The 24915-nt window shown below is 47.7% G+C and overlaps 1 protein-coding gene across 1 annotated transcript in view; it reads right to left on the bottom strand.

The window, feature by feature from the left end:
- The window catches only part of NID2 (nidogen 2), a 74542-nt gene that overhangs the window by 13574 nt on the left and 36053 nt on the right, over positions 1-24915 (bottom strand). Inside the window, exons 7-13 of the mRNA XM_081858643.1 lie at positions 22741-22941; positions 20802-21032; positions 14920-15063; positions 14004-14132; positions 7194-7337; positions 3920-4039; positions 1247-1477 (exon numbers count right to left, since the gene is read on the bottom strand). Coding sequence (XP_081714769.1) covers positions 1247-1477; positions 3920-4039; positions 7194-7337; positions 14004-14132; positions 14920-15063; positions 20802-21032; positions 22741-22941 — 1200 coding nt within the window. The remainder of the gene's footprint in view (positions 1-1246; positions 1478-3919; positions 4040-7193; positions 7338-14003; positions 14133-14919; positions 15064-20801; positions 21033-22740; positions 22942-24915) is intronic.

Genomic DNA, 24915 nt, shown 5'->3' with positions numbered 1-24915 from the left:
GCACCGTAAACTTAGCAGATATTACAGAATCAGGACCCAGCGGTCATTCCTCCTCTGGTGAATACCTACTTTTGTGTTTCTATATTGCAAATCGCCCTGGGATCCTGGGATGAAGGGCAGTCTAGAAATTTAACACGTCAATTAATAATAATAATAATAATAATAATAATAATGTCCTCTGCCCTGCCCACATTTAACTTGGTGGTGTTTCAACCTGGTGTCTCCAAGCTCAAACTGTGCAAGTTAAATGCTGATGGACAGCTTTCGAAAGCATTGGAGATGCTCACATGCCTTCAGGCAAGTTCCTAGACCATGGATAGGCAAACTAAGGCCCAGGGGTCGGATCCAGCCCAATTGCCTTCTGTTTTTGTTTGTTTTCCATATATATATATATATATATATATTTGCTTTCGTAGATTTTCACGGGTACAGGAATGCAGGTTTTGGTGTCCTCGGGTGTCTTCCCGTGTAAAAGTTGGGGTGTCTAGGCGACGTTTCTATATATATATATACACACGAAGAAGAAGAATTTGGATTTTCACTCCCTTTAAGGAGTCTCAAAGCGGCTAACATTCTCCTTTCCCTTCCTGCCCCACAACAAACACTCCGTGGGGTGAGTGAGGCTGAGAGACTTCAAGGAAGTGTGACTGGCCCAAGGTCACCCAGCAGCTGCATGTGGAGGAGCGGGGAAGCGAACCCAGTTCACCAGATTACGAGTCCACCGTTCTTAACCACTACACCACACTGGCTCTCAATATACACATACATATACACACACACACACACACACATATATATAAACATATCATTCCCAACAATCATATAACGTATTTTCTTATCTTATACAATGTTTTGGACTTCCATCAACCACATCTGAAGATTTTTCAATCTTTATCACTTAATCTACATTTCTTAATTTCTCTATTACTTTTAATTGTCCTTAACTAACAGCCCAATCGCCTTCTAAATCCGGCCTATAGGCGGTCCGGGAATCAGCGTGTTTTTACATGAGTAGAATGTGTCCTTTTATTTAAAATGCACCTCTGGGTTATTTGTGGGGCATAGGAATTCCTTCTTCTTCTTCTTTCCAAAATATAGTCCGGCCCCCAACAAGGTCTAAGGGACAGTGGACCGGCCCCCTACTTTAAAAGTTTGCTGGCCCCTGTCCTAGACCCCGAGAGGAACAGCACCCAGCCTTGTTTTCCCCAGATTTTTTAGCATAGCAAAGGACAAACGAGACACTAACCTGGAGCCCTGCAAGTTGGCCGGGAAGTCGACGGCGGCACCCGGCTGCCGGGAATCTCCTTGCCATCTGTGTCCACACACCAGCAATACCCGGTGCTGCTCTGGCACTGCAGTGGCCTGTAGTTCCCCTGGTCATCACACTCGGGTATGTGGGGGGCCCCAGGGAAGGCAGCGCCTCGCTGGCTGGCGTACAGCCGCTCGTGTTCACAGCGGGTCATCCTCTGCACGCCCCCTGCCGGCCGGGAGACAGAATAATAGAATTGTAGAGTCGGAAGGGACCCACAAGGGTCATCTAGTCCAACCCTCTGCAATGCAGGAATCTCAGCTAAAGCATCCCGGACAGATGGCCATCCAAAAACCTCTGCTGAAAAGCCTGGTGCCTTAGGCTTCCTCTTAATGATGTCTCCAAGATATCTGAAATATCGGGATACGATCCCACTAGAGTTGGCATATAGTGTGATAAGCTGATATATCACAAACATTGTTGAGGGTTTTGTGTGTTTTTTGGGCAGAGTTTTGCCCAAAGGTGTTGAGCTTTCTTGGCAAAATCACAAAAAAATATATAAAGTTTTGGAGCTATTTTTAAGGTCAATTGTCAGGAGACTGCCGACTTGGCTTGCCGTATATCTAAATTTCACCGGGCATTTTTTAGCAATTTCCGCCCGGACGCTGCTTCCGACTGCTGTATTCCAGATACCGTATTTTTCGCTCCATAAGACGCACCTGACCATAAGACGCACCTAGTTTTAAGAGGGGGAATACAAGGGGAAAAAATACTCTTTAAAGGAAGCGCTGAGCAGAGCCTGTATGCATCCCAGGCTCTGCTCAGCGCTCCCTTTCATGAGCCGCGTAGAGTCAGTGATGGGCTGCCCTTCTCCCTCCTTGGGGAAAAGCCCCCAAGAGCCGCACACACGCTCCGTGTGGCTCTTTAGGCGCTGAGCAGAGCCTCCCGCCTGCATTTGCTCCATAAGACGCACACACATTTCCCCTTACTTTTTAGGAGGGAAAACTTCGTCTTATGGAGCGAAAAATACAGTATGTCCAGGAAAATCCGGCGTATGGCATTTCAGACAACCTCTTTCCATGTCTAATGTCCACATGGGTTTGTGTAGACAAGCCCTGCTTCTGTGTGCAACCACGCAGGATCCTTGCACACTGCCATCAACATCTGCGGAGGCTAAAAGGAGTTAGAACCATATCGCTAGTGAACTCCATGGCGTGATGCAGATTTGAATGCGGACCTTCGACACCATGGTCCAACGTCCTACGGCTAGCTACCCTGATGGGGCTATGTCTCTGCGGACGTGAGGCCATTCTGTTGGGAGGTAGCCATCCTTCTGAATACCAGTTGCTGAAAACACAGAAGGGCAGAGGGCTCGGTAGTGGCACCCTCCCTTTGGAACGCCCTCCCATCAGATGTCAAGGAAATAAACAACTACAGTGGTGCCCCGCAAGACAAACGCCTCGCAAGATGGAAAACCCGCTAGACGAAAGGGTTTTCCGTTTTGGAGGCGCTTCGCAAAACAAATTTCCCTATGGGCTTGCTTCGCAAGACGAAAATGTCTTGCGAGTTCCTGTGGGTTCCCCCCCTTTTTCCCCCTTTTCCTAAGCCGCTAAGCCGTTTATCAGCTGATCACTAAAAGCCGCTAAACCGCTAATAGCGCTAATCCGCTAAGCTGACAATGGGCTTGCTTCGCAAGACGAAAAAACCGCTATACGAAGAGCCTCACAGAATGGATTAATTTCGTCTTGCGAGGCACCACTGTACAGTGGTACCTTGGTTCTCAAACGCCTTGGTACTCCTACAACTTGGAACCCAAACACTGCACACCTGGAAGTAATTGTTCCAGTTTGCGAACATTTTTCGGAAGCCGAACGTGCTCTGCTTTGAGTGTTACGCTAAGCTCTGTCTGTTTTTGCTATGTATTTTGTGTTTTTGTTTTTGCGGCTCTATTTGTTTTGTTTTTGTGACTATGTGGAACCCAGTTCAGCTACTGATTGACTGATGGATTGATTGTGTGACTGCAGTACAGTTTATTGCTTTCATTTGATGGATCCATGGTCTGGTTAGATAGTAAAATTCATGTCAAATTGCTGTTTTAGGGGTTGTTTTTAAAAGTCCGGAACGGATGAATCCATTTTGCATTACTTTCTATGGGAAGGCGCACCTTGGTTTTGGAACGCTTTGGTTTTGGAACAGACTTCCAGAACAGATTAAATTTGAGAACCAAGGTATCACTGTATCTGACTCTTAGAAAACACCTGAAGGCAACCCTGTTTAGGGAAGTTTTTAATGTTTGATGTTTTATAGTGTTTTTAATATTCTGTTGGGAAACCCAGCCAGATGAGCGGGGTATAAATAGATAATTATTACTATAAATTATTATTATTATTATTATTACAACAGGCTGCTGGGCTGAATGGGCCACTGCCTAATCCAGCAAGCTCTTCTTACCTTTTTATGTTATTTTTGGACCAGGCTAGAAATTGAGACCTTACCCCTTTCTGACTTCCTAATTTATCCCATGTGCATTGTAGCTTTCAGTCTGGAAACCTGCCTCAGCCATGACCTCAGGACCTCCAGCCAAGCTCCCCACCGGAGGGGCCCTGGGTGGGTGGGCAGCTGAAACATCACGATCGAGCAGAGCCAGTTTTCAAGCCCATGAGACCATACCTGGAGAGCACCCGAAGCCATCGCCTTCGTAGCCAGCGAAACAGCGGCAGGAGAAGGAGCCGGGAGAATTGTAGCAATCGGCTGCCTGGTGGCACCTTCTCTCCGCACATTCGTCCACATCTGTGGAGGAGGAAGAAAAGACTGGGAGCATACAGGGAATAAATAGCCTGTGAAGCAGTTTGGACACAGGGATGTCCCAAGACGTATTGGGGTCCAAGGGAGCAAAATAAGAATTTTCTGTCTAACTACTGTTGTCTATGCTCTGGTAACCTCAAGGTTAGATTACTGCAATGCGTTCCATGTAGGGCTGCCTCTGAAGACGGTCTGGAAACTTCAGCTGGTGCAGAATTCAGCGGCCAGGCTGCTCACCGGAGCAAGACGGTTTGAGCATATTGCACCGATCCTGGTCCAACTGCACTGGCTATCAATTCGTTTCCAGGCCCAATTCAAAGTGCTGGTTTTGGTTTTTGGACCCCAATACCTCAAGGACCACCTCTTTCCATATGAACCTACCCAGACCCTAAGAGCATCTTCCCAGGCCTTTGTTTGTGTGTCTCCTCCTCTAGAGGTCCAGAGGGTGGCAACACGAGAACAGGGCCTTCTCTGCAGTGGCTCCCTATCTGTGGAATGCTCTCTCCAGGGAAGTTCGCGCCTGGTGCCTTCATTATATACCTTTAGGTGCCAGGCAAAAATGTTCCCTTTTATGGTTGACCTGATCAACATCCCATGTCCTTCAAAATGTGGCTCTTTTGGGTTGTCTTTGTCCATGGAGTTTTCTTGGCAGGCATACTGGAGTGGCTTGCCAGTTCCTGCTCCAGGTGGATCACATTTCGTCAAAACTCTCCACTATGACCTGTCCATCTTGGGTGGCCCTGCACGGCATGGCTCATAGCTTCTCTGAGTTATTCAAGCCTCTCACCACAGCAAGGCAGTGATCCATGAGGGGGATCATAAAGAAGATTGATCGCCGAAGAATTGATGCTTTTGAATTATGATGTTGAAGGAGACTCTTGAGAGTCCAATGGACTGCAAGAAGATCAAACCTCTCCATTCTTAAGGAAATCAGCCCTGAGTGCTCACTGGAAGGACAGATCCTGAAGCTGAGGCTCCAAGACTTTGGCCACCTCATGAGAAGAGAAGACTCCCTGGAAAAGACCTTGATGTTGGGAAAGATGGAGGGCACAAGGAGAAGGGGACAACAGAGGACAAGATGGTGGGACAGTGTTCTCGAAGCTACCAGCATGAATTTGACCAAACTGCGGGAGGCAGTGGAAGACAGGAGGGCCTGGCATGCTCTGGTCCATGGGGTCACGAAGAGTCGGACACGACTAAACGACTAAACAACAACATTATTGGGTTAGTGCTTTGGGGGTGTATTATTGGGTTAGTCAGTATATAATTTTTTTTATGTGAATTGCCCCATTAGCTAAATCTTTTTATGTGAATTGCCCTGAGACCTCCAGGTATAGGGCAGTATAAAAATTCAAGAAATAATAATAATAAATAATATGCTCTACCGACTGAGCTATTTGCCTCCAGATTTCAGAACTGCCGCTGAATTCACACAGTCCTTTCGCTCCCCACTTGCCAGGAATAGCCAAACTGTACTTCTCAGTTTCTCAGCCTGTGAAATGGGGGAAGAGGGCGTTTCTATTCAGCCCTACAAAAATGCCATGCAAACTAACACGACCGCTAGTCTGGTATGCTAGAGAAGAGGCAGAGCTTCAAATCGGGAAGTCTCCAGCGCAACTTTCTCCCTCCTTTGGCCTGAATTCAGAGGACCTGAGATCACATGCTTGAGAAGGCAGGTGTTCCTCTCCTGGGGGTTTGGCGTCAGAAGCAAAGGCGAAAGAAAATTATCTTGAGCCCCTAAAATCTCCAGAGCCGAAAAGCCACTAAGCCCTGCTCTGACGTGGCGCTGCGACAAATGCTCTCTTGTTCCAAAAGTGGTACAGGGGGGAAACTGGTTCAAAGTTTTAAACGTCAAGCCCGAGAAGCAATAATGGACTTTTAAACTAATATAGAGACATCACCTTGCCAACAAAGGTCCATCTAGTTCAAACTATGGTTTTCCCAGTAGTGATGTAGGGAAGTGAGACTTGGACCATAAAGAAGGCTGATCACCAAAGAATTGATGCTTTTGAATTACGGTGCCGGAGGAGACTCTTGAGAGTCCTATGGACTGCAAGAAGATCAAACCTATCCATTCTGAAGGAAATCAGCCCTGAGTGCTCACTGGAAGGACAGATCCTGAAGCTGAGGCTCCAAGACTTTGGCCACCTCATGAGAAGAGAAGACTCCCTGGAAAAGACCCTGATGTTGGGAAAGATGGAGGGCACAGGGAGAAGGGGACGCCGGAGGATGAGATGGTGGGACAGTGTTCTTGAAGCTACCAGCATGAGTTTGACCAAACTGCAGGAGGCAGTGGAAGACAGGAGTGCCTGGCATGCTCTGGTCCAGGGGGTCACGAAGAGTCGGGCACGACTAAACGACTAAACAACAACAACAATTTAGAAGGTAGTAAGTGATGCTGAGTTAGAGTAGGGAAAGAGAGAGAGATGAACGAGGCATCAGTTTTAAAGCACATCCTGTTCAGACTGATAGGAAAAGGAACAGGTTTTTAGACCATTTTCACACACACATCACAAGAGGAAAAAAACGCAGGACGTACTTTTCGCAAACTCCGTGACCATGAACTGTTAGGGCTCTGCCTTCAGTTTAATCACCTGAGAGTTTCTATCTCCAAATAAATATATAAATAAGCAAAACCTCAATGTGTCATTTTTCTGGCAAATTCTTGAAGGATGGGAATTGTTGTCGATTTTACAAATCTAAGATACTTTGCAAGAACATGTTTAAACGGAATTGTGTTGAAATCATCGATTTCCTAATCATTTGAGGTCGTAATTCTAATCTCAAGTGTGATAGCTGTTCCAGTTCTGCGCCATCTGTACCATTTTATTTTGTTTATTTGTTCATTTCGTCTGTTTGCACACTCCTGTGTCACAGTGAGTATATCAAAGCGGTTTTTAGCAATAAAACCATAAAACCATAAAGAAAGAAAAACGGACATCCATTAACCAGTGTGGGAGGATGCAACCCTAATTAGCTGCATAGGCCTGGGGGAAAAGAAAAGTTTTCAGCAGGTTCTTAAAGCGTCCGCTGAATCTCTAGTGGGGGAGAGTTCCAGAGGACCAGACCGATTTCCTGCTGGTCTCGGAATCACCGAGGAAGGACAAGGCAAAGCCCAAGGCAAACCTCTTCTTCCACTTACCTGTGCAGTTGTGCCCATTGCCCGTGTAACCAGTGAGGCACACACAGCTGAACGAACCCCCTCCATGGTAGACACATCGCGCCTGGTCAGATGGGGCACAGGTGTGAGTGCCATCAGTGCAGGGATCGGATGGTGGGGCAACAGCTGGAAAGGAATGAAAGTGGGAGTCAGCTATTATTGTGCAATCAAGATTCTTGCCGCTGTTGTCTCATACCTAAATAATGTCCATTTTTATTTTGGTAGCTCTTGATTTGAGATACCTAACAAAAAGTTGTCAGGTGTTTAACAAAATGCATTTTAAACATTTTTTTCAATTCATTGTATATCATTTCCCAATATTTTTTAATGCATTTGAATTCCCACCACATATGATAAAATGTTCCTTCCTTTTCCTTACATCTCCAACATATGTTATTTTCTTTCCTAAACATCTTTGCCATTTTCACTGGTGTGATATACCATCTATACATCATTTTCATATAATTCTCTCTTAATAGTATGAAATCTGTAAATTTTATATCAACTTTCCATAATTTTTCCCAACTTTCAAATTGGATGTTGTGTCCCACATCCAGATCCCATTTAATCATAACTGATTTAACCTCTTCCTCTTTGGTATCCCACTCTAATAAAATACTATATGCATTTTTTAACAATTTAAAATTCTCTTCTTCTATTTCTTTTTGAAGACGGAAGAAATACCATCAATGGAACAATGGCAAGAAAAGCTGATGAACTATGCAGAATTGGCTAAGCTAACAGTCGAACTATGAGAGGACAAAAAGGAATTCAAAAGAGTCTGGGAACCATTTACAGTTTATTTGCCGAAACAACAGAATGGACTGGATTAACTGGCAGGATTTGAATAAACTTTCACCATTTCATTTGAGTAACAGATATTTCAGAACAAAATTAAAAAAAATCCTTCCAGTAGCAGCTTAGCGACCAACTAAGTTTGTTATTGGTATGAGCTTTCATGTGCATGCAAACTTCTTCAGATACCATGCACACGAAAGGAATAAGCATGGACCAATGGTACCAAATAGTATGGGAAACAGCCTTACTAGAAAAATTAACCAATAATCAGAAACTGACACAGGGACAAACAGAAGAAGACGCCTTCACCCCGGTATGGCTCCCTTTTATCACATACACAGGCCAACAAGACAAGGACAATAATCCACCAACAGCATATAAATCAATATGGCTAACCTGATCCAAAACACCCACCCACCCCACTCACACACGAAAACAAAGACCACCACAGCCAACCACAAATGAACGACCACACCTTAGGCCAACCCCAACCTCTCTCACCACCAAAGGAACACAAGTGAATAGCAAAAAAACCTGCACAAGCAACACTATCACCAAACCCTACATATACAGTGGTACCTTGGGTTAAGTACTTAATTCGTTCTGGAGGTCCGTTCTTAACCTGAAACTGTTCTTAACCTGAAGCACCACTTTAGCTAATGGGGCCTCCCGCTGCTGCCACCGCCGTGCGATTTCTGATCTCATCCTGAAGCAAAGTTCTTAACCCGAGGTACTATTTCTGGGTTAGCGGAGTCTGTAACCTGAAGCGTCTGTAACCTGAAGCGTCTGTAACCCGAGGTACCACTGTAGTAAGTAAAATAGAAACATCACCCAACCCCACCCCCATACATCTTCCACCCCTCCACCTCTTTCCCCCTATTCTTCCTAATGTCTCAACACATGAAACCAATTTGTTTTAAAAAAATGTTACATGGGGGAAAAAATACGAGAGAGAGACATTGCACATACCTTTGTAAATCAAGAAAATCTTTAATAAAAATACATTAAAAATAATAATAATTCCGGGACCGTCCCTGGAAAATCGGGGACTTGGAGGGTATGACTGCCTTGCTAGGAGGGCAAGGTCCACTAAGTGTGCCGGCTTGGGATCCTCGCACAAGATCTCGTGGGAACCTGGGACGACCCCACAGGATCTCGAGAGCACCCCAAGAACCGGTGCATCAAGAGGGCCTTGCCCACCCCCCACCCCCCACCCCCACCCCCCAAGCAAGGTGGAAGGCTTAAGACGTCTCTGCTTTGCTTGCATTTCTGTGATGGCCTGGGAATCTGATTCAGAGGCTGAACCTGAGGAATCCCAGCCTGCACAGGAGTCCCTGCCTCGAGGGCCGGCTGAGCCGGGGCTGGGGCTTGAGCCTGAAGGGTCCTCACCTGTGCCGGATCCTCAGGTGCAGGCACCAGCTGAGTCTGCTCTGGTTCCTGAGGTGATGGAGGACCCACTGCCTGCAGGTGCTCCACTCTCAGCCCCGTCAGAGGAAGAGGAGGTTGTCTCTGGGTCTGGTAACCCTCCAGCCTCTCCTGAGCTGCAGAGGCTCAGGGCAGAGAGGCGGAGGGAACTAAGTTCCCGCAGGAGGAGTGCTGGCCTCCAGGCCAGGAGAGGCGAGTCACCTGTGGACCGGGGCCGCCCTATGCCTGGGGCAGATAAAAGCCGGCCAGCCCAGTCCCAGGTTGTGGGAGCAACATCGTTGGTAACCTGTTTCTGCCAGCACCCTGTCCTGCTCTCCTGCCGGAGCTCCTGACCTCACCCGACTCCCTGCCTTGGACCCCGCTTCGCCCTTGATGGACAGCCTCCATACCCTCGACCTAGGACCGGACTCAGACCACGCCGCACGGTAACCCTCCCCAGGACCAGCACAATTTCAATGGCAGAATTTCAACTGCATGTGGTTGAAACTGCGCAAGTTAGATGCGTGTATGATGCGATTGGACCACACAAGAGGAATTCTGGCTCCTGCTTGCTCTACATTTTTAAAACCCAGAGTGAAAGGATGGGGAACCTTGTGTGTCGTCGTCCCCCCCCCCCCCCAGGTTGCTGTGCTAACTTTTCTCAGGATTTCAGGACGTCCCACGGAGCTGCTCTCCGCAGTTGCAAAATCATAGAAATCTGGTGCTGAATTCAGCACTTACCGTATTTTTCGCTCTATAAGATGCACCAGACCACAAGACGCACCTAGTTTTCAGAGGAGGAACACGAGAATTTTTTTTTCCTGAATCTCAGAAGTCAGAACAGCAAGAGGGATTGCTGCACAGCGAAAGCAGCGATCCCTCTTCCTGTTCTGGCTTCTGGGATTGCTGCACAGCCTGCATTCGCTCCATAAGATGCACACACATTTCCCCTTACTTTTTAGGAGGGGAAAAGTGAGTCTTATAGAGCAAAAAATACGGTATTTTTGCTTTTAAAAAGTTACGTTTCTAGCCCTTGTGGCCAAATTCAGGAGTGCCGTATCCAATAAAATCTCAGAAGCCTTGAAGTCAACAAAGACCCCCCCCCCAAGCTTCCTTCTTTTCCAGATTAACACCATTCCACTGCATGCTTTTCTTCACAGCTAGCTGTAGCTGAAAATGGAGAGTTAATTGATACCATGCCGGAAAAAACCCCAGAGTCAAATTTTCCAACTGATGTCAGCAGAACCCTGGGAAAAAAGAGGTCCCAGAGATTGCGGTATTTGTTCCGCCTGCAAAGGCTGACATTCCCAAGACTTCCCTCTCAAGAAACAAGTTAGGCGATGATGAGGACTGTGCACAGACCATAATTAACAAGAGCACAGAGGTCTCACAGAATATGGTTATTGCCTGTGGAATTCAGCTTCCTGAGAAATTCTGCTCTCATAGCTCCCTCAGCCTTTCCTCACAATTAATCAAAACTGCAAAAGAAAGATAAAAATAGCAAAATATTGCAACATAAGGTAAACGGTGTGAAGATGACTAATTTGCATAATATATGCAGGTTACAGAATCCAGCCCCCAAATTTTTATTTTTTTAAAAAGTATTTCTAAGCAGCCCTGGGATTCTCTTGTGGGCGGAAGAAGCACCTGCGTCAGAGAAGAGGACAGTGACAGAGGTGCGTCACAATGCCCTGTACCATTTCAGATGGCAGGCATTGCGGGGAGGACGCGCTTTTGACCATTCCCTGCATGCAGAAAAACAGCTCATCAGGGACCTGCTACTCTACCAGGTGATGCTAAAGTTCTAAATCAGCATGTGATTTCCAGGAATAAAAAACTGGGCACAGAGATTTGAACAGGAGTAGCCAACCTGGCACCCTCCAGAGGCTGGCAGACTACAACTCCCATCAGCCCCAGCCAGCAGAACCAATGGTCAGGGCTGATGGGACCTGGAGTCCAACAAGATGGGGAATTCACCATGCCAGCCACACCTGGGGTGGAGGAAAAAGAAAGTCCATAACTCCCATGCTGAAGAGCAAGGAGGCCATCTGTCATGGGTGCTTTAGTTTAGATTCCTGCATGGCAGGGGGTTGGACTAGATGACCCCCCAGGGTTCCCTTCCAACTCTACAAGTCTATGATTCTATGAAGGAGCTCAAGGCCACTTTCAGAGACGGGTGGCTATATGTTTTTTTATATATATTGTATTTTTTGTGTTGTGAACGCCATGAGATCTACAGACAGAGGACGGTATACAAATACCCGACCATAAGACGCACCTAGTTTTAGAGGAGGAGAACAAGAAAAATATATTCTCCCCCTCTCTGCGAAGCGCCTCTCCAGCGAAGTGAAGTCAGAACAGCAAGAGGGATTGCTGCGCAGCGAAAGCAGTGATCCCTCTTGCTGTTCTGGCTTCTGGGATAGCCATGCCAAGCCTCTTTACGGCAGGGGGAACGTTCCTCCCATTGCCCTGAAGAGGCTTCGCACTGCTATCCCTGAAGCCAGGAGAGCAAGAGGGATCGGTGCGCACTGATCCCTCTTGCTGTCCTGGCTTCAGCGAAAGCTGCGCAGCCTGCATTCTCTCCGTAAGACGCACACACATTTCCCCTTACTTTTTAGGAAGGGAAAAGTGAGTCTTATAGAGCAAAAAATACAGTAATCGTCACAATAAAGTGAATTTGCACTTTAGGGATGCGGGTGGCACTGTGGGTTAAACCACAGAGCCTAGGACTTGCTGATCAGATGCTTGGCGATTCAAATCCCCGCGATGGGGTGAGCTCCCGTTGCTCTGTCCCTGCTCCTGCCAACCTAGCAGTTCGAAAGCATGCCAGTGCAAGTAGATAAATAGGTACTGCTCCAGCGGGAAGGTAAACGGCGTTTCCTTGCGCTGCTCTGGTTCGCCAGAAGTGGCTTAGTCATGCTGGCCACATGACCCGGAAGCTGTACGCCGGCTCCCTCGGCCAATAAAGCGAGATGAGCGCCGCAACCCCAGAGTCGGCCACGACTGGACCTAATGGTCAGGGGTCCCTTTACCTTTAAAGTGAATTTGCAGGTCTATTCAACAGAGGTGCCAACAGAGGAAATCCCATTGCAAAAAAACAGAAAGGGGGGTGGTAGCTAAACAGCAGGAGAAATGCAGGCAACCGTTCCTTTTCTGAGACAAACAGAGCCCGGACGTGCACCGATATACTGAGGCCCACCCAGAGCAACGCAAACCATCTCCTCCCCAGACTGAAGCCAAGAGAAGATTTGTGCAGAAGACACACAAGTGTACATGAAATAAGGGGTCGAAGGAGGACTCCAGCTGGCCAGGCTGGCTCGAAACATTTCGGGAACCTGTGATGCAAATCCAAAACGACAGCCCCCCCTCACACTAATCCACATTGGGCAGAATCCGTCAGGAGGCTCTCTTGAGCAAGCCTAAGCAAAACCATTTCTTGGCAGCTCAGCGATAGAAACCAAGTTTGCAAGAATGTAGAGAACAAGCAATGGGGACAGAGTTCCCAGACAATTGCTGCCAGTCCGAGCAGCCAATACCGAACTGGATTGTTTTCTTATTCATTCCATAAAAAAATTATATACCGCTTGTTCGTTAAACAAAACCAAAAACAAAAAAAACCCCTCAATGCAGTTTGTAAAAAGATAAAACCAGAAAATCAAAACATTTACAGTGGTACCTCTGGTTACGTACTTAATTCGTTCCGGAGGTCCGTTCTTAACCTGAAACTGTTCTTAACCTGAAGCACCGCTTTAGCTAATGGGGCCTCCCGCTGCTGTTGTGCCGCCAGAGCACGATTTCTGTTCTCATCCTGAAGCAAAGTTCTTAACCCAAGGTACTATTTCTGGATTAGCAGAGTGTGTAACCTGAAGCATCTGTAACCTGAAGCGTCTGTAACCTGAAGCGTATGTAAGCCCAGGTACCACTGTACAGCCATACATACAAAAATGAAAAGACTAAAATCCACATTAACTTTCTAAGCTTCTGGGGGAAGGGAGCTTGTCTCAGCAGGAATGTTTTTAGCAGGAGCCAAAAAGAGTAAAGGGAAGACGCCTGCGTGGTCTCAACAAGCAGGGAGTTCCAAAGTTGCCACACTAAACAATCCAAATAAATGCAGAAAATGGAGATTATGTGGCACCAGCAGGAGACCTAGTTGCGGACACGATCCGTTCCGGGGTGCCGTTCGCACCACGGAAAGTCTGCCTCTTCCGCGCATGTGCGCAGCGCACTCAAGCGCTTCTGCACATAGCACACATCAATTCTGCGCATGCGCATGTGGCAAAACACAGAAGTATACACTTCCTGGTTTGCGTCGTTTGCAAGCTGAAAAGACACAACATGAACCTAACACAACACGCGGTATGACTGTATAAGGCAGATTCCAAATTCTCTTCTCCCCCCTCCCCCCACTGGCCTTTAGTGGCAGAAGGGGCATCTTTGATGGCGCAGAATGCCAACCACGGCTAAGTCGAGGGATGCCACTGTCCACAGTCGCCCAATTCCTTCTTCTCCCCATCGCTTACCGCCCAGATTTCGGAGTTTGCGTCTCCCTCGTTGAGGACACGCCTTCCTCACCAGGGACTAGCCCCTTACCTACACACGTGGCCCGGTCCCCTGCAATCTGGTATCCACTCGGGCACTCACACCGGTAGCTGCCGGGCGTGTTGACGCAGACAGATTCCGGGCTGCACCTACTGCGGCCCTCTTGGCATTCGTTGACATCTGAGGAGGAGGAGAGGGGGGCAGGATGAATGGGGAGAAAAACGCTCAGGCCGATTCTTCCAGGCGGTTCCGGCATCATTTCACATTATCAGCTGCATAGCCGCCAACTCCCCCCCCCCCCGGCCTTCCCCTCCCCATGGCTCGTTCCGGCCAGGACGTTCATCCCCCATCCAGCTACAAAAACACCACCAGAGCCAAACAGATCCAGATGTTTTCCAGGGAAAACAAAGTTCCACGGCTTAACCTCTTAAGCGTGCTAAACATGCACAGATCGGCTTCAAATCACTCTAAGTTCCCATCCTTCGACACCCCCCCCCCCGCCCGCCCGCAGCTCCTTGGCATAATGGTAAGATGCATAGCTTGATATATTTTTATATAGGGAGAACATTCACAAATAAACTACAGTACTTCTAGCTTGGTGGTCATCCCTGCCTCCAGTGCATAGCTGTCAACGTTTCCCTTTTCTTGCGAGGAATCCTATTCGGAATAAGGGAATTTCCCTTTAAAAAGGGAAAACATTGACAGCTATGCTCCAGTCGCCAGGAGTTCCACAGTTTAACTCCGCGCTACGTAAATCCTTCTTATTAGCTGTCCTGACTCTTGGAATCGCCACTTGGCCTTTTAGGCTCACTGGGTGCCCTTGTGGCAGGCACTATCCCTCAGTCTCCCTCGCAGGCTTGTTGTGAAGGTAAGACGCAGAGGGGAGAATGACAGGCGCTGCCTTTAGCTCCTTGATGGGAAAGTGGGAGGTGAAGGTTGGAGTAATAGTAACTGCAGCAATGCTCACCTGCACATTCCTTGCCATCACCCCAATATCCGGCCGAGCATTCGCAGGTATAATCCTGACCGGACCCTGGTTGGCAGCGGGCTGTTGTGTCGCATAAGTGTGTGCCATCATAGCAGGGGTTCAAGGTGACTGTCCCAGAATCCTCTACAGGTGACAAGAAAAGGAGAATGTGTATTTTTTTTAGTAATAATAATAATAATAATTTATTATTTCTACCCCACCCATCTGGCCGGGTTTCCCCAGCCACTCTGGGCGGCTTCCAACAAAAGATTAAAAATACATTAAAACGTCAGTCGTTAAAAACTTCCCTAAACAGGGCTGCCTTCAGATGTCTTCTAAAAGTCAGATAGTTGTTTGTTTCCTTGACATCTAATGGGAGGGCGATCCACAGGGCGGGCGCCACCACCGAGAAGGCCCTCTGCCTGGTTCCCTGTAACCTCACTTCTCGCAATGAGGGAACCACCAGAAGGCCCTCCGCGCTGGATCTCAGTGTCTGGGATGAATGATGGAGGTGGAGACGCTCCTTCAGGTATACTGGACCAAGGCCGTTTAGGGCTTTGGAGGTCAGCACCAACACTTTGAATTGTGTTCGGAAACGTACTGGGAGCCAACGTAGGTCTTTCAAGACCGGTGTTATGTGGTCTCAGCAGTAGTACAGCTTACATTAATTTTTATTAATTTTGTTCAACATCACAGCATGAGATATCCAAACCAAGAAGCTGGTGTTCAGGCAATGCATGCAAAACAACAAACAAATAACCTAATTTCTTATCCCGGTTGACTGTTTGTATAAAAGGCGGTAAACTGTTTAAGTTAACCAATAAGTGTGCAGAGAGTCTCCTATTTTCGTTTTTAGGTGGGGAAGTAATATAAAGCTGAGCCATTCGATGACAAAGGAGTCTTTGTGCTGAAGGCCTCTGCACCAATGTTATTTTGTTATTTTATTTTTCCACGGGCGCCATTGGCCAGACTTCACACAGACAGGTTTTAAAGAGAAGATGGAGAAGGAAGTAAGAAAGACTCAGAGCTTGCGACCCCTCCCTCTGCCATCCCCTGTATTTCTTTTTGGAGGGGGAGCAGGGGGAATGCCTGCTTGGTTTCCGTGCCAAATTTATATCCTCTCCTTCCTCCAGTGTTCTCCAGAGAGTATACCTGTCGTGGTCTCACTTTATTCTGACAGCAACCATGCAAGGTAGGATTGCATTATCTGGCCATCACAGAGTCTGCCTTTAAATACTGTTGTTGTTGTTGTTTAGTCCTTTAGTCGTGTCCGACTCTTCGTGACCCCCTGGACCAGAGCACGCCAGGCACTCCTGTCTTCCACTGCCTCCCGCAGTTGGGTCAAACTCATGCTGGTAGCTTCGAGAACACTGTCCCACCATCTCGTCCTCTGTCGTCCCCTTCTCCTTGTGCCCTCCATCTTTCCCAGCATCAGGGTCTTTTCCAGGGAGTCTTCTCTTCTCATGAGGTGGCCAAAGTCTTGGAGCCTCAGCTTCAGGATCTGTCCTCCCAGTGAGCACTCAGGGCTGGTTTCCTTCAGAATGGAGAGGTTTGATCTTCTTGCAGTCCATGGGACTCTCAAGAGTCTCCTCCAGCACCATAATTCAAAAGCATCAATTCTTCGGTGATCAGCCTTCTTTACGGTCCAGCTCTCACTTCCATACATCACTACTGGGAAAACCATAGCTTTAACTAGACAGACCTTTGTTGGCAAGGTGATGTCTCTGCTTTTTAAGAAGCTGTCTAGGTTTGTCATCACTTTTCTCCCAAGAAGCAGGCGTCTCTTAATTTTGTAACTGATGTCACCATCTGCAGTGATCATGGAGCCCAAGAAAGTAAAATCTCTCACTGCCTCCATTTCTTCCCCTTCTATTTGCCAGGAGGTGATGGGCCCAGTGGCCATACTAGTTGCTAGGAATCACAAGTGCAGAAGAGTGAGGGGGCACTCAGTAAATAAAAAAGAAATTGTTATTTAGGGGAATTGAATTTAATTCTAAATTATATTCTGGAAAAGTGGGAGATTTCAACTACAAATATCACTAGCAGCCAGTTCGATGGAGAGGTGTGGGAAACAGGAAGCCTGTTCTCAGTGAGATGGCAAACCACATCAGACTGCCAATGTACGCTTAAATAATCGATTGCTCCATATATATCTATATCTATATATTGATATTGAAATACTTGAAATACATTATTGTCACTTGTAGAACTTGTAAACAGTGAGAATACACGAGCACCCCCCACTCAGCTCTCTTAGTCTTAATTCCCCTCGTTTACTGACAGTTGCTCTGTTGTTATCTTTTCATTCAGCAGCCTAACAGCCCACAGATAGAAGCTGTTCTTTGCCCTGTTGGTGCGACAAATCCTGCTTTTATATCTTCTCCCCGAGGGCAGGAGATCAAGAAAGTGCCGGCCAGGGTGTGAATCATTCCTGAGAATTTTCCTCACTCTCCTGAGGCAACGTTCTTCTGCTATTTCATCCAGCGGATTCATGGGACAGCCCATAATATCTTGTGCTTTATTCACCACCCTCTGTAAAAGGTAAAGGGACCCCTGACCATTAGGTCCAGTCATGGCCGACTCTGGGGTTGCGGCGCTCATCTCGCTTTATTGGCCGAGGGAGCCAGCATACAGCTCCCGGGTCAAGTGGCCAGCATGACTAAGCCACTTCTGGCGAAACCAGAGCAGTGCACGGAAACACCGTTTACCTTCCCGCCGGAGTGGTACCTATTTATCTACTTGTACTTTGACGTGCTTTCAAACTGCTAGGTTGGCAGGAGCAGGGACTGAGCAACGGGAGCTCACCCCGTTGCGGGGATTCAAACCGCCGACCTTCCAATCGGCAAGTCCTAGGCTCTGTGGTTTAACCCACAACACCACCCTCTGTAGGCACTTCCTATCAGTTGATGTCAAACCAGCGTCCCACACCATGATGCAGTATGAAAGCACACTTTCTATTGTGGACTGGTAGAAGGAGATCATCAAATGTTGATTGACATCGTTCTTCCACAATACTCTGAGGAGACGATTAGTCGCACCAAGAGGGTAAAGAACAGCTGCTATCCGTGGGCTGTTAGGCTGCTGAATGAAAAGATAACATCAGACTGCGAATGTACGCTTAAATAATTGATTGCTCCATATATCTATATCTATATCCCTGCTCCTAGAAATCTAGTCTGTCAAGGAGGCTTCCTTCTCCCTTACATGCTAGCTTTCTAAAGACAGGGATGGTTTTTATATTTTGGTACAGAGGAGCATTCGGTTACAGGAACAGCCCTACCTGCAGTCCAGGTTGATAAAACCCAAAGACCAGTTCACAGAGAGCTAGGCCAAAGTGTCGGGCTGAGATTGCCATGAAGTCCAGCACCCTCCTCTCACAGTGGGCCAACCAGATGGCCATGGAAAGCCTACAAGCAGGATGGGAGCGCAAGAATCCTCTCCCTTCCTGTGGTTTCCAGAAACTGGGATTCAGAAGCCTTGCTTCCGTGGAGGCAGAGCCACCCTGGCTAGTAGCCATTGATGGGCTTCTCCTCTATCAGTTTGTCTAATCCTCTTTTAAAGCCATCCAAGTGGCAGGGAGTTCCATAGTTTAACTCTGCACTGCATAAATCTTCCTGAATCTTCCCACGTTCAGCTTTATCTGATGCCTACGAGTTGCAGTGTTATAAGAGAGGGAGAACATTTTTTCTCTGTTCTCCCTGCCACTTGTAATTTTATAAACTTCTATCGTGTCCCCTGTCACTCGACTTTTCTCTAAACCAAAAAGTCCCAAAGGCAAAGTCCACCTTTGCACTGTGACCAGAGCTGTACGCAAAAATCATGGCGCGGCCGCAGAATGTTTGGAGATGAGAGCGAAGGGGGCCTCTCTCTGAAAACCACGCAGGCAGGATCTCAGCCAGCCTGCAACACGAGCCCCACATCTGATGTTACGAAAGCAAAACTGGACTATTGCATCTCCTTCCAGAATCTTTGCAAGTTGCTCGTATGTCCCTCTCGCCGTGGCCCAGATGACCGGTTGTCCTCCCAACCATCTCCCCGGTTCCTGCAGTTGTGCAAACAGCTCCATCTTCCTTTGGCTATTTTTACAACCAGGTTATAAAGCGCTTGGATTACAAACTCGAGATCTGGAACTCATTTGTGCGCTTAAGGGGAGAGGGAGGGAGGGGAGGAGGAGGAACAACAAACTGCATCTTTTGTTGCTGGAGGTGAAGCTGTGGGCAGTAGACCACCCCAACTCTCTCTCTCTCTCTCTCTCTCTGGGAATTCCTACCTCTTGCCCCACAAACATTGAAATCACTCTATCGCTACCAGGAAGAAAAAGCCTCATCCATTCTCCAGGACTGCTCCATCGGAAAACCATTTTCACAGGCTGTGTTTTGCAAAACCCGGGAGACAAAGGAGTGGGCAAGCGGGAGCCCACAAAAGCACCAGCTTTATCATTCCCTACAACTATTCCAGAATGTGGCAGCTAGACTAGTGACTGGGAGCGGCTGCCAAGACCACATAACATCAGTGCTGAAAGACCTACATTGGCTCCCAGTACGTTTCCAAGCACAATTCAAAGTGTTTGTGCTGACCTTGAAAGCCCTAAAAGACCTTGAAAGCCCTCAAAGGCCCAATATATCTGAAGGAGCGTCTCTACCCCCATCGTTCTGCCCGGACACTGAGGTCCAGCACCGAGGGCCTTCTGGTGGTTCCCTCACAGTGAGAAGCCAAGTTACAGGGAACCTTCTCGGTAGTAGCACCCTCCCTGTGGAATGCCCTCCCATCAGATGTCAAGGAAACAAACAACTATCCGACTTTTAGAAGACATCTGAAGGCAGCCCTGCATCAATCAGTTTTTAATGTTTTCTGTTTTATCGTGTTTTTAATATTCCGTTGGGAGCCGCCCTAGAGTGGGTGGGGAAACCCAGCCAGATGGGTGGGGTATAAATATATTATTATTGCAGTGGTACCTCTGGTTGAGAACGGGATCCGTTCCGGAGGCCCGTTCGCAACATGAAAAGAGCGCAACCCGCAGCGGCACATCTGCATACGCGCGGGTTGCGATTCGCCGCTTCTACGCATGCGCGTGACATTATTTTGCGCTTCTGCACATGCGCGAGCGGCGAAACCTGGAAGCAACCCTTTCCGGTACTTCTGGGTCATCGCAGGACGTAAACTGAAAGAAGGTAACATGAAGTGGATGTAACATGAGGTACAACTGTATTATTCTTCTCCACCACCCAAAAAACCTCTGTGGCCAACTCAGTGAAAACGTGGATTGGGAATCGTGCAGATCCGATCCGATCCGATAATCTTTATTGTCATTGTCCCATACAGAACAACGAAATTGAAAAATCTACATTAAACCTTCAGAACCCAACAAGCCTGCTATCCCAGCTATCCCAACCTGGTTAGCCCCCTAAAAACTCTGATACCCCATTTTTAAATACAATATACTCCCATAGAGACTCCTTAAAGTAAAGGTAAAGGGACCCCTGACCATTAGGTCCAGTCGTGGCCGAATCTGGGGTTGCGGCGCTCATCTCGCTTTATGGGCCGAGGTGAACCAGAGCAGTGCACGGAAACACCGTTTACCTTCCTGCCGGAGCGGTACCTATTTATCTATTTGCACTTTGACGTGCTTTCGAACTGCTAGGTTGGCAGGAGCAGGGGCCGAGCAACGGGAGCTCACCCTGTCGCAGGGATTCGAACCGCTGACCTTCTGATCGGCAAGTCCTAGGCTCTGTGGTTTAACCCACAGCGCCACCCGCATCCCAGAGACTCCTTACACTGTATTTGAAACCAGAATCGCATTTGGGTAGAAGCCAGGAACTGGCATCTGGGGGCATATTGCCTCTTCCGTGAATCTGCCTGACCCGCTTTTAAAGACAACGTACCTCCCAGGGGTCCAATCTGGTTGGTGACAGCATAGCGAAGCACACTCTCCTCATCGTTGTACAAGGCAAATATGCGGTCCACGGTCAGCTGCTGGGCAGCGGGGAAGTGCCTGCGGTGATGGCCGTGCCGGCACTCTTGGTAGGTGATGTTTTGGTGCAGGCGGTAAGAGAAGGTTTGGCTGACGTTTCCAGAAACAAGGGAATACTCCCGATAGGACGTGGATGTCACAGCTGGGGAAGAGAGGAAAGGGGGAGTGCTGGGTTCATCTTAGAATATAATAATAATAATAATAATAATAATAATAATAATAATAATAATAATAATATTTTTTTATTTATATCCTGTCCTCCCCACCAAAGCCAGGCTCAGATCAGCTAACAACAGTAAAATAATGCAACATTCTAAAATCAATTCATTATTGTCAGGGGCTCAGGAGCAGAAGACAATTATAAAATCAGTTCAAATCAAATTGATGGCAACCATTCATAGCTGTCAACCGTCCCTTATTTGGCGGGAAAGTCCCTTATCCCAGCGCCGTGTCCCACTGCTGTCCCTTATTGATGATGTCCCTTAAATTTCCCGGGTTTCAAAGGAAGGAGCTCCTCTCCCTCCCTCCCTGCCGGCCAGGGAGGAGGGAGGCTCCAACTGCGTTGCTTGGCTGCGTTGCTCACCCAATAAGGAGTCTGAGAACGACTGGGGGGTGGAGCTTGCATGCCTTGTGCCGATCAAATCAGCCGCGTTGCCTGGGGACTCGCCTTTGCTCAGCGCTTCCCAGCGGAGAGGTGACGGTGGTTTTCCTTGCTGCATCCCCTTTGCCGGGTTGCTGCGCTGTGGGAACCACCGCTTGAGGCTTTGTTTGGCTGCTGGCTGGGCTTTCTGCCTTTGGCTCGGAGGGGCTCAGAAGTTGAACATACCTGTGCCCTGAAAATCCCTTATTTTAACTGCTGATCCCTTATTTTTGAGGCTGCTGGTCCCTTATTTTCAAATCTGTAAGTTGACAGCTATGGTTTGGTCTCCAGCTCCCATCCACCCAGCCAGCTTCCTCTGCCTTGCACCGAGTCAGGTTGTTCCTGCCTGCTCTGGCTGCCAGCAGCTCTCCAAGGTTTCAGAAGAAGAAGAGTTTGGATTTGATATCCCGCCTTTCACTCCCTTTAAGGAGTCTCAAAGCGGCTAGCATTCTCCTTTCCCTTCCTCCCCCACAACAAACACTCTGTGAGGTGAGTGGGGCTGAGAGACTTCAGAGAAGTGTGACTGGCCCAAGGTCACCCAGCAGCTGCATGTGGAGGAGCGGGGAAGCGAACCCGGTTCCCCAGATTACGAGTCTATCGCTCTAAACCACTACACCACACTGGCTCTCATAAGACGCACACACATTTCCCCTTACCTTTTAGGAGGGAAAAGGTGCCTTTTATAGAGCAAAAAATACGGTATTTAAATTTACATACAGCCCTTCATCTGTAGATCTCAGGATGGTTCACAGCATAAAAACACGAGATCAAAACGCAAAATGCACAATAAAAACACAGACAAAGAACAGCACAGAACAATAACACCCCCTCCTACAAACACATTTAGAAGAATATGGGATGCTAGCTCCAGCTAGGAACATAGGAAGCCACCTTATACGGAGCCCGACCCTTGGTCCATCTAACGCAGCACTGCCTACGCTGACTGGCTTCAGGGCCAAGGGAGGATTTCAATTATTATTATTATTATTATTATTATTATTATTATTACTGACTGATCATCTTGCTGGTTATGAGACTCTTCACAGAACACACTTTTTGCTGCAAACTATGTCTTTTTCCTGCTGAAGAACTTTGGAATGCTCGGCGTACGAAATTTATAGATTCCTATTCGCGGGGGGGAAGACGATTTGCAAAGCGCAAAACACAACGCAGCTTCTTATGGACAAACTGAGCCCGGGCTCGTCCATACCTGAATCTGAGTAGTGGTAGATCTCCTTGAAAGGTGCAATGTGGACGGTGAAATCCTCAGGGATGTAGGGCACCTGACCTTGAATTTCAGTCCGAACGCTGAGGTAATTCTCTGCATCCAGCCCGTCGGCGGTTTGCTTGACCAAAACCTTTTCCTCTCCTGGGTAGAAAGTGGCTTCAAAATGGTGAGTGAATTTAGCACCTATTGTGGGGAGAGGGAAAGACCCGGAATATTTTATTTTTATGTATTTTAAAATTATCTTTCTTACCCACTTTTGCCATAAGGTTCCTGGGGCAACATAACCAGCAACATATGATACAATAATCTTTATTGTCATTGTCCCATACAGAACAACGAAATTGAAAAAATCTACATCAGACATTCCAAAACCAACAAGCCTGCTATCCCAACTATCCCAGCCTGGTTAACCCCCTAAAAACTCTGATACCCCATAATTAAATACAGCACACTCACATAGAGACTACCTTAAAGGTAAAGGTTAAAGGGACGCCTGACCATTAGGTCCAGTCGTGGCTGACTCTGGGGTTACGGCGCTCATCTCGCTTTATTGGCTGAGGGAGCTAGCGTCCAGCATGACTAAGCCGCTTCTGGCGAACCAGAGCAGCGCACAGAAACACCATTTACCTTCCCGCCGGAGCAGTACCTATTTATCTACTTGCACGTTGACGTGCTTTCGAACTGTTAGGTGGGCAGGAGCAGGGACCGAGCAATGGGAGCTCACCCCGTCGCGGGGATTCGAACCGCCGACCTTCTGATCGGCAAGTCCTATGCTTTGTGGTTTAACCCACAGCGCCACCCGCGTCCCTTACACTGTGTTTAAAACCAAAATCGCATTTGGGTAGAATCTGTTTCTCAAGCGGCTAGTCCTAGTCTTTATAACCCTGGACCTTCTTCCAGAAGGCAGAAGCTGAAAGACATCATTTCCGGGGTGCGCACTATCCTGCGCTATCTCTGCCGCTTTCTTATGGCACCTGGAAGCGTAGATTTGATCCAAGGTGGGAAGAGTGCACCCAATTATTCTCTCTGCAGTCTTTACAACCCTGGACAGCATTGGTTTTTCCCTGACCGTGCAGCTCCCAAACCACACACACACACCATAAGTGAATACACTCTCCACAGTACAATGTAACCACGCAAGTAAAAACAGCTTATACAATTATTAAAAGAATGTTCAACAAAAGCAATGCAGTCCAGGTGAATTGAAATGCAGAGCAACCTTAACTGCCAGGATAAACAGGTGTGTCTTTTGCACAGGATAGAGGCAGACAATGAAGGTGCCGGGTGCAACTCTGTGGGGAAGGAGCCCCACAATTTTAGGGGCCGCCACAGAATCCCAAGCTGCCGTTTCCCACCCCTCTGTCGAATTTAACTCCTGAGAATTTATGCAGAGAAGGAGCTTGCTCGAGCTGCCGGCGCTCAAGAGACAGCTTTTTCTTTCCTTTTGATACATTGCCTTTTATCATCTTTCTGCAAACGAGTTTGGGTTTTATTGCTTCATACGTTGCAAATAATAATAATAATAATAAAATTTTATTTATACGCCGCCCTCCCCTGCCAGAGCCGGGCTCAGGGCGGCTAACACCAATAAAATCACAGTAAAAACATAATGGGGGGTGGAACCAATTTAAATTACAGGTTAAAATGCAATTTAAAATGCAGCCTCATTTTAAAGGTAAAGGGACCCCTGACCATTAGGTCCAGTCATGGCCGACTTTGGGGTTGCGGCGCTCATCTCACTTTATTGGCCGAGGGAGCCGGTGTACAGCTTCCGGGTCGTGTGGCCAGCATGACTAAGCCGCTTCTGGTGAACCAGAGCAGCGCACGGAAATGCCGTTTACCTTCCCGCTAGAGTGGTACCTATTTATCTACTTACACTTTGATGTGCTTTCGAACTGCTAGGTTGGCAGGAGCAGGGACTGAGCAACGGGAGCTCACACCATCGCGGGGATTCGAACCGCCAAACTTCTGATCGGCAAGCCCTAAGATCTGTGGTTTAACCCACAGTGCTACCCACATCCCTCTCATTTTAAAAGTAGCCCATAAATAAAAACCGTAAGGGGAGGGAAGACATAAGGGTCAGACTGAGTCCAAACCAAAGGCCAGGTGGAACAGCTCTGTCTTGCAGGCCCTACGGAAAGATGTCAAGTCCCGCAG

Source organism: Podarcis erhardii (assembly GCF_964252035.2).
Source record: "Podarcis erhardii genome assembly, chromosome: 1".
In the NCBI taxonomy this organism is placed as follows: domain Eukaryota; kingdom Metazoa; phylum Chordata; class Lepidosauria; order Squamata; family Lacertidae; genus Podarcis; species Podarcis erhardii.
The sequence above is the reverse complement of the archived record's forward strand: the minus strand, read 5'-3'. Positions and strand labels throughout refer to the sequence as shown.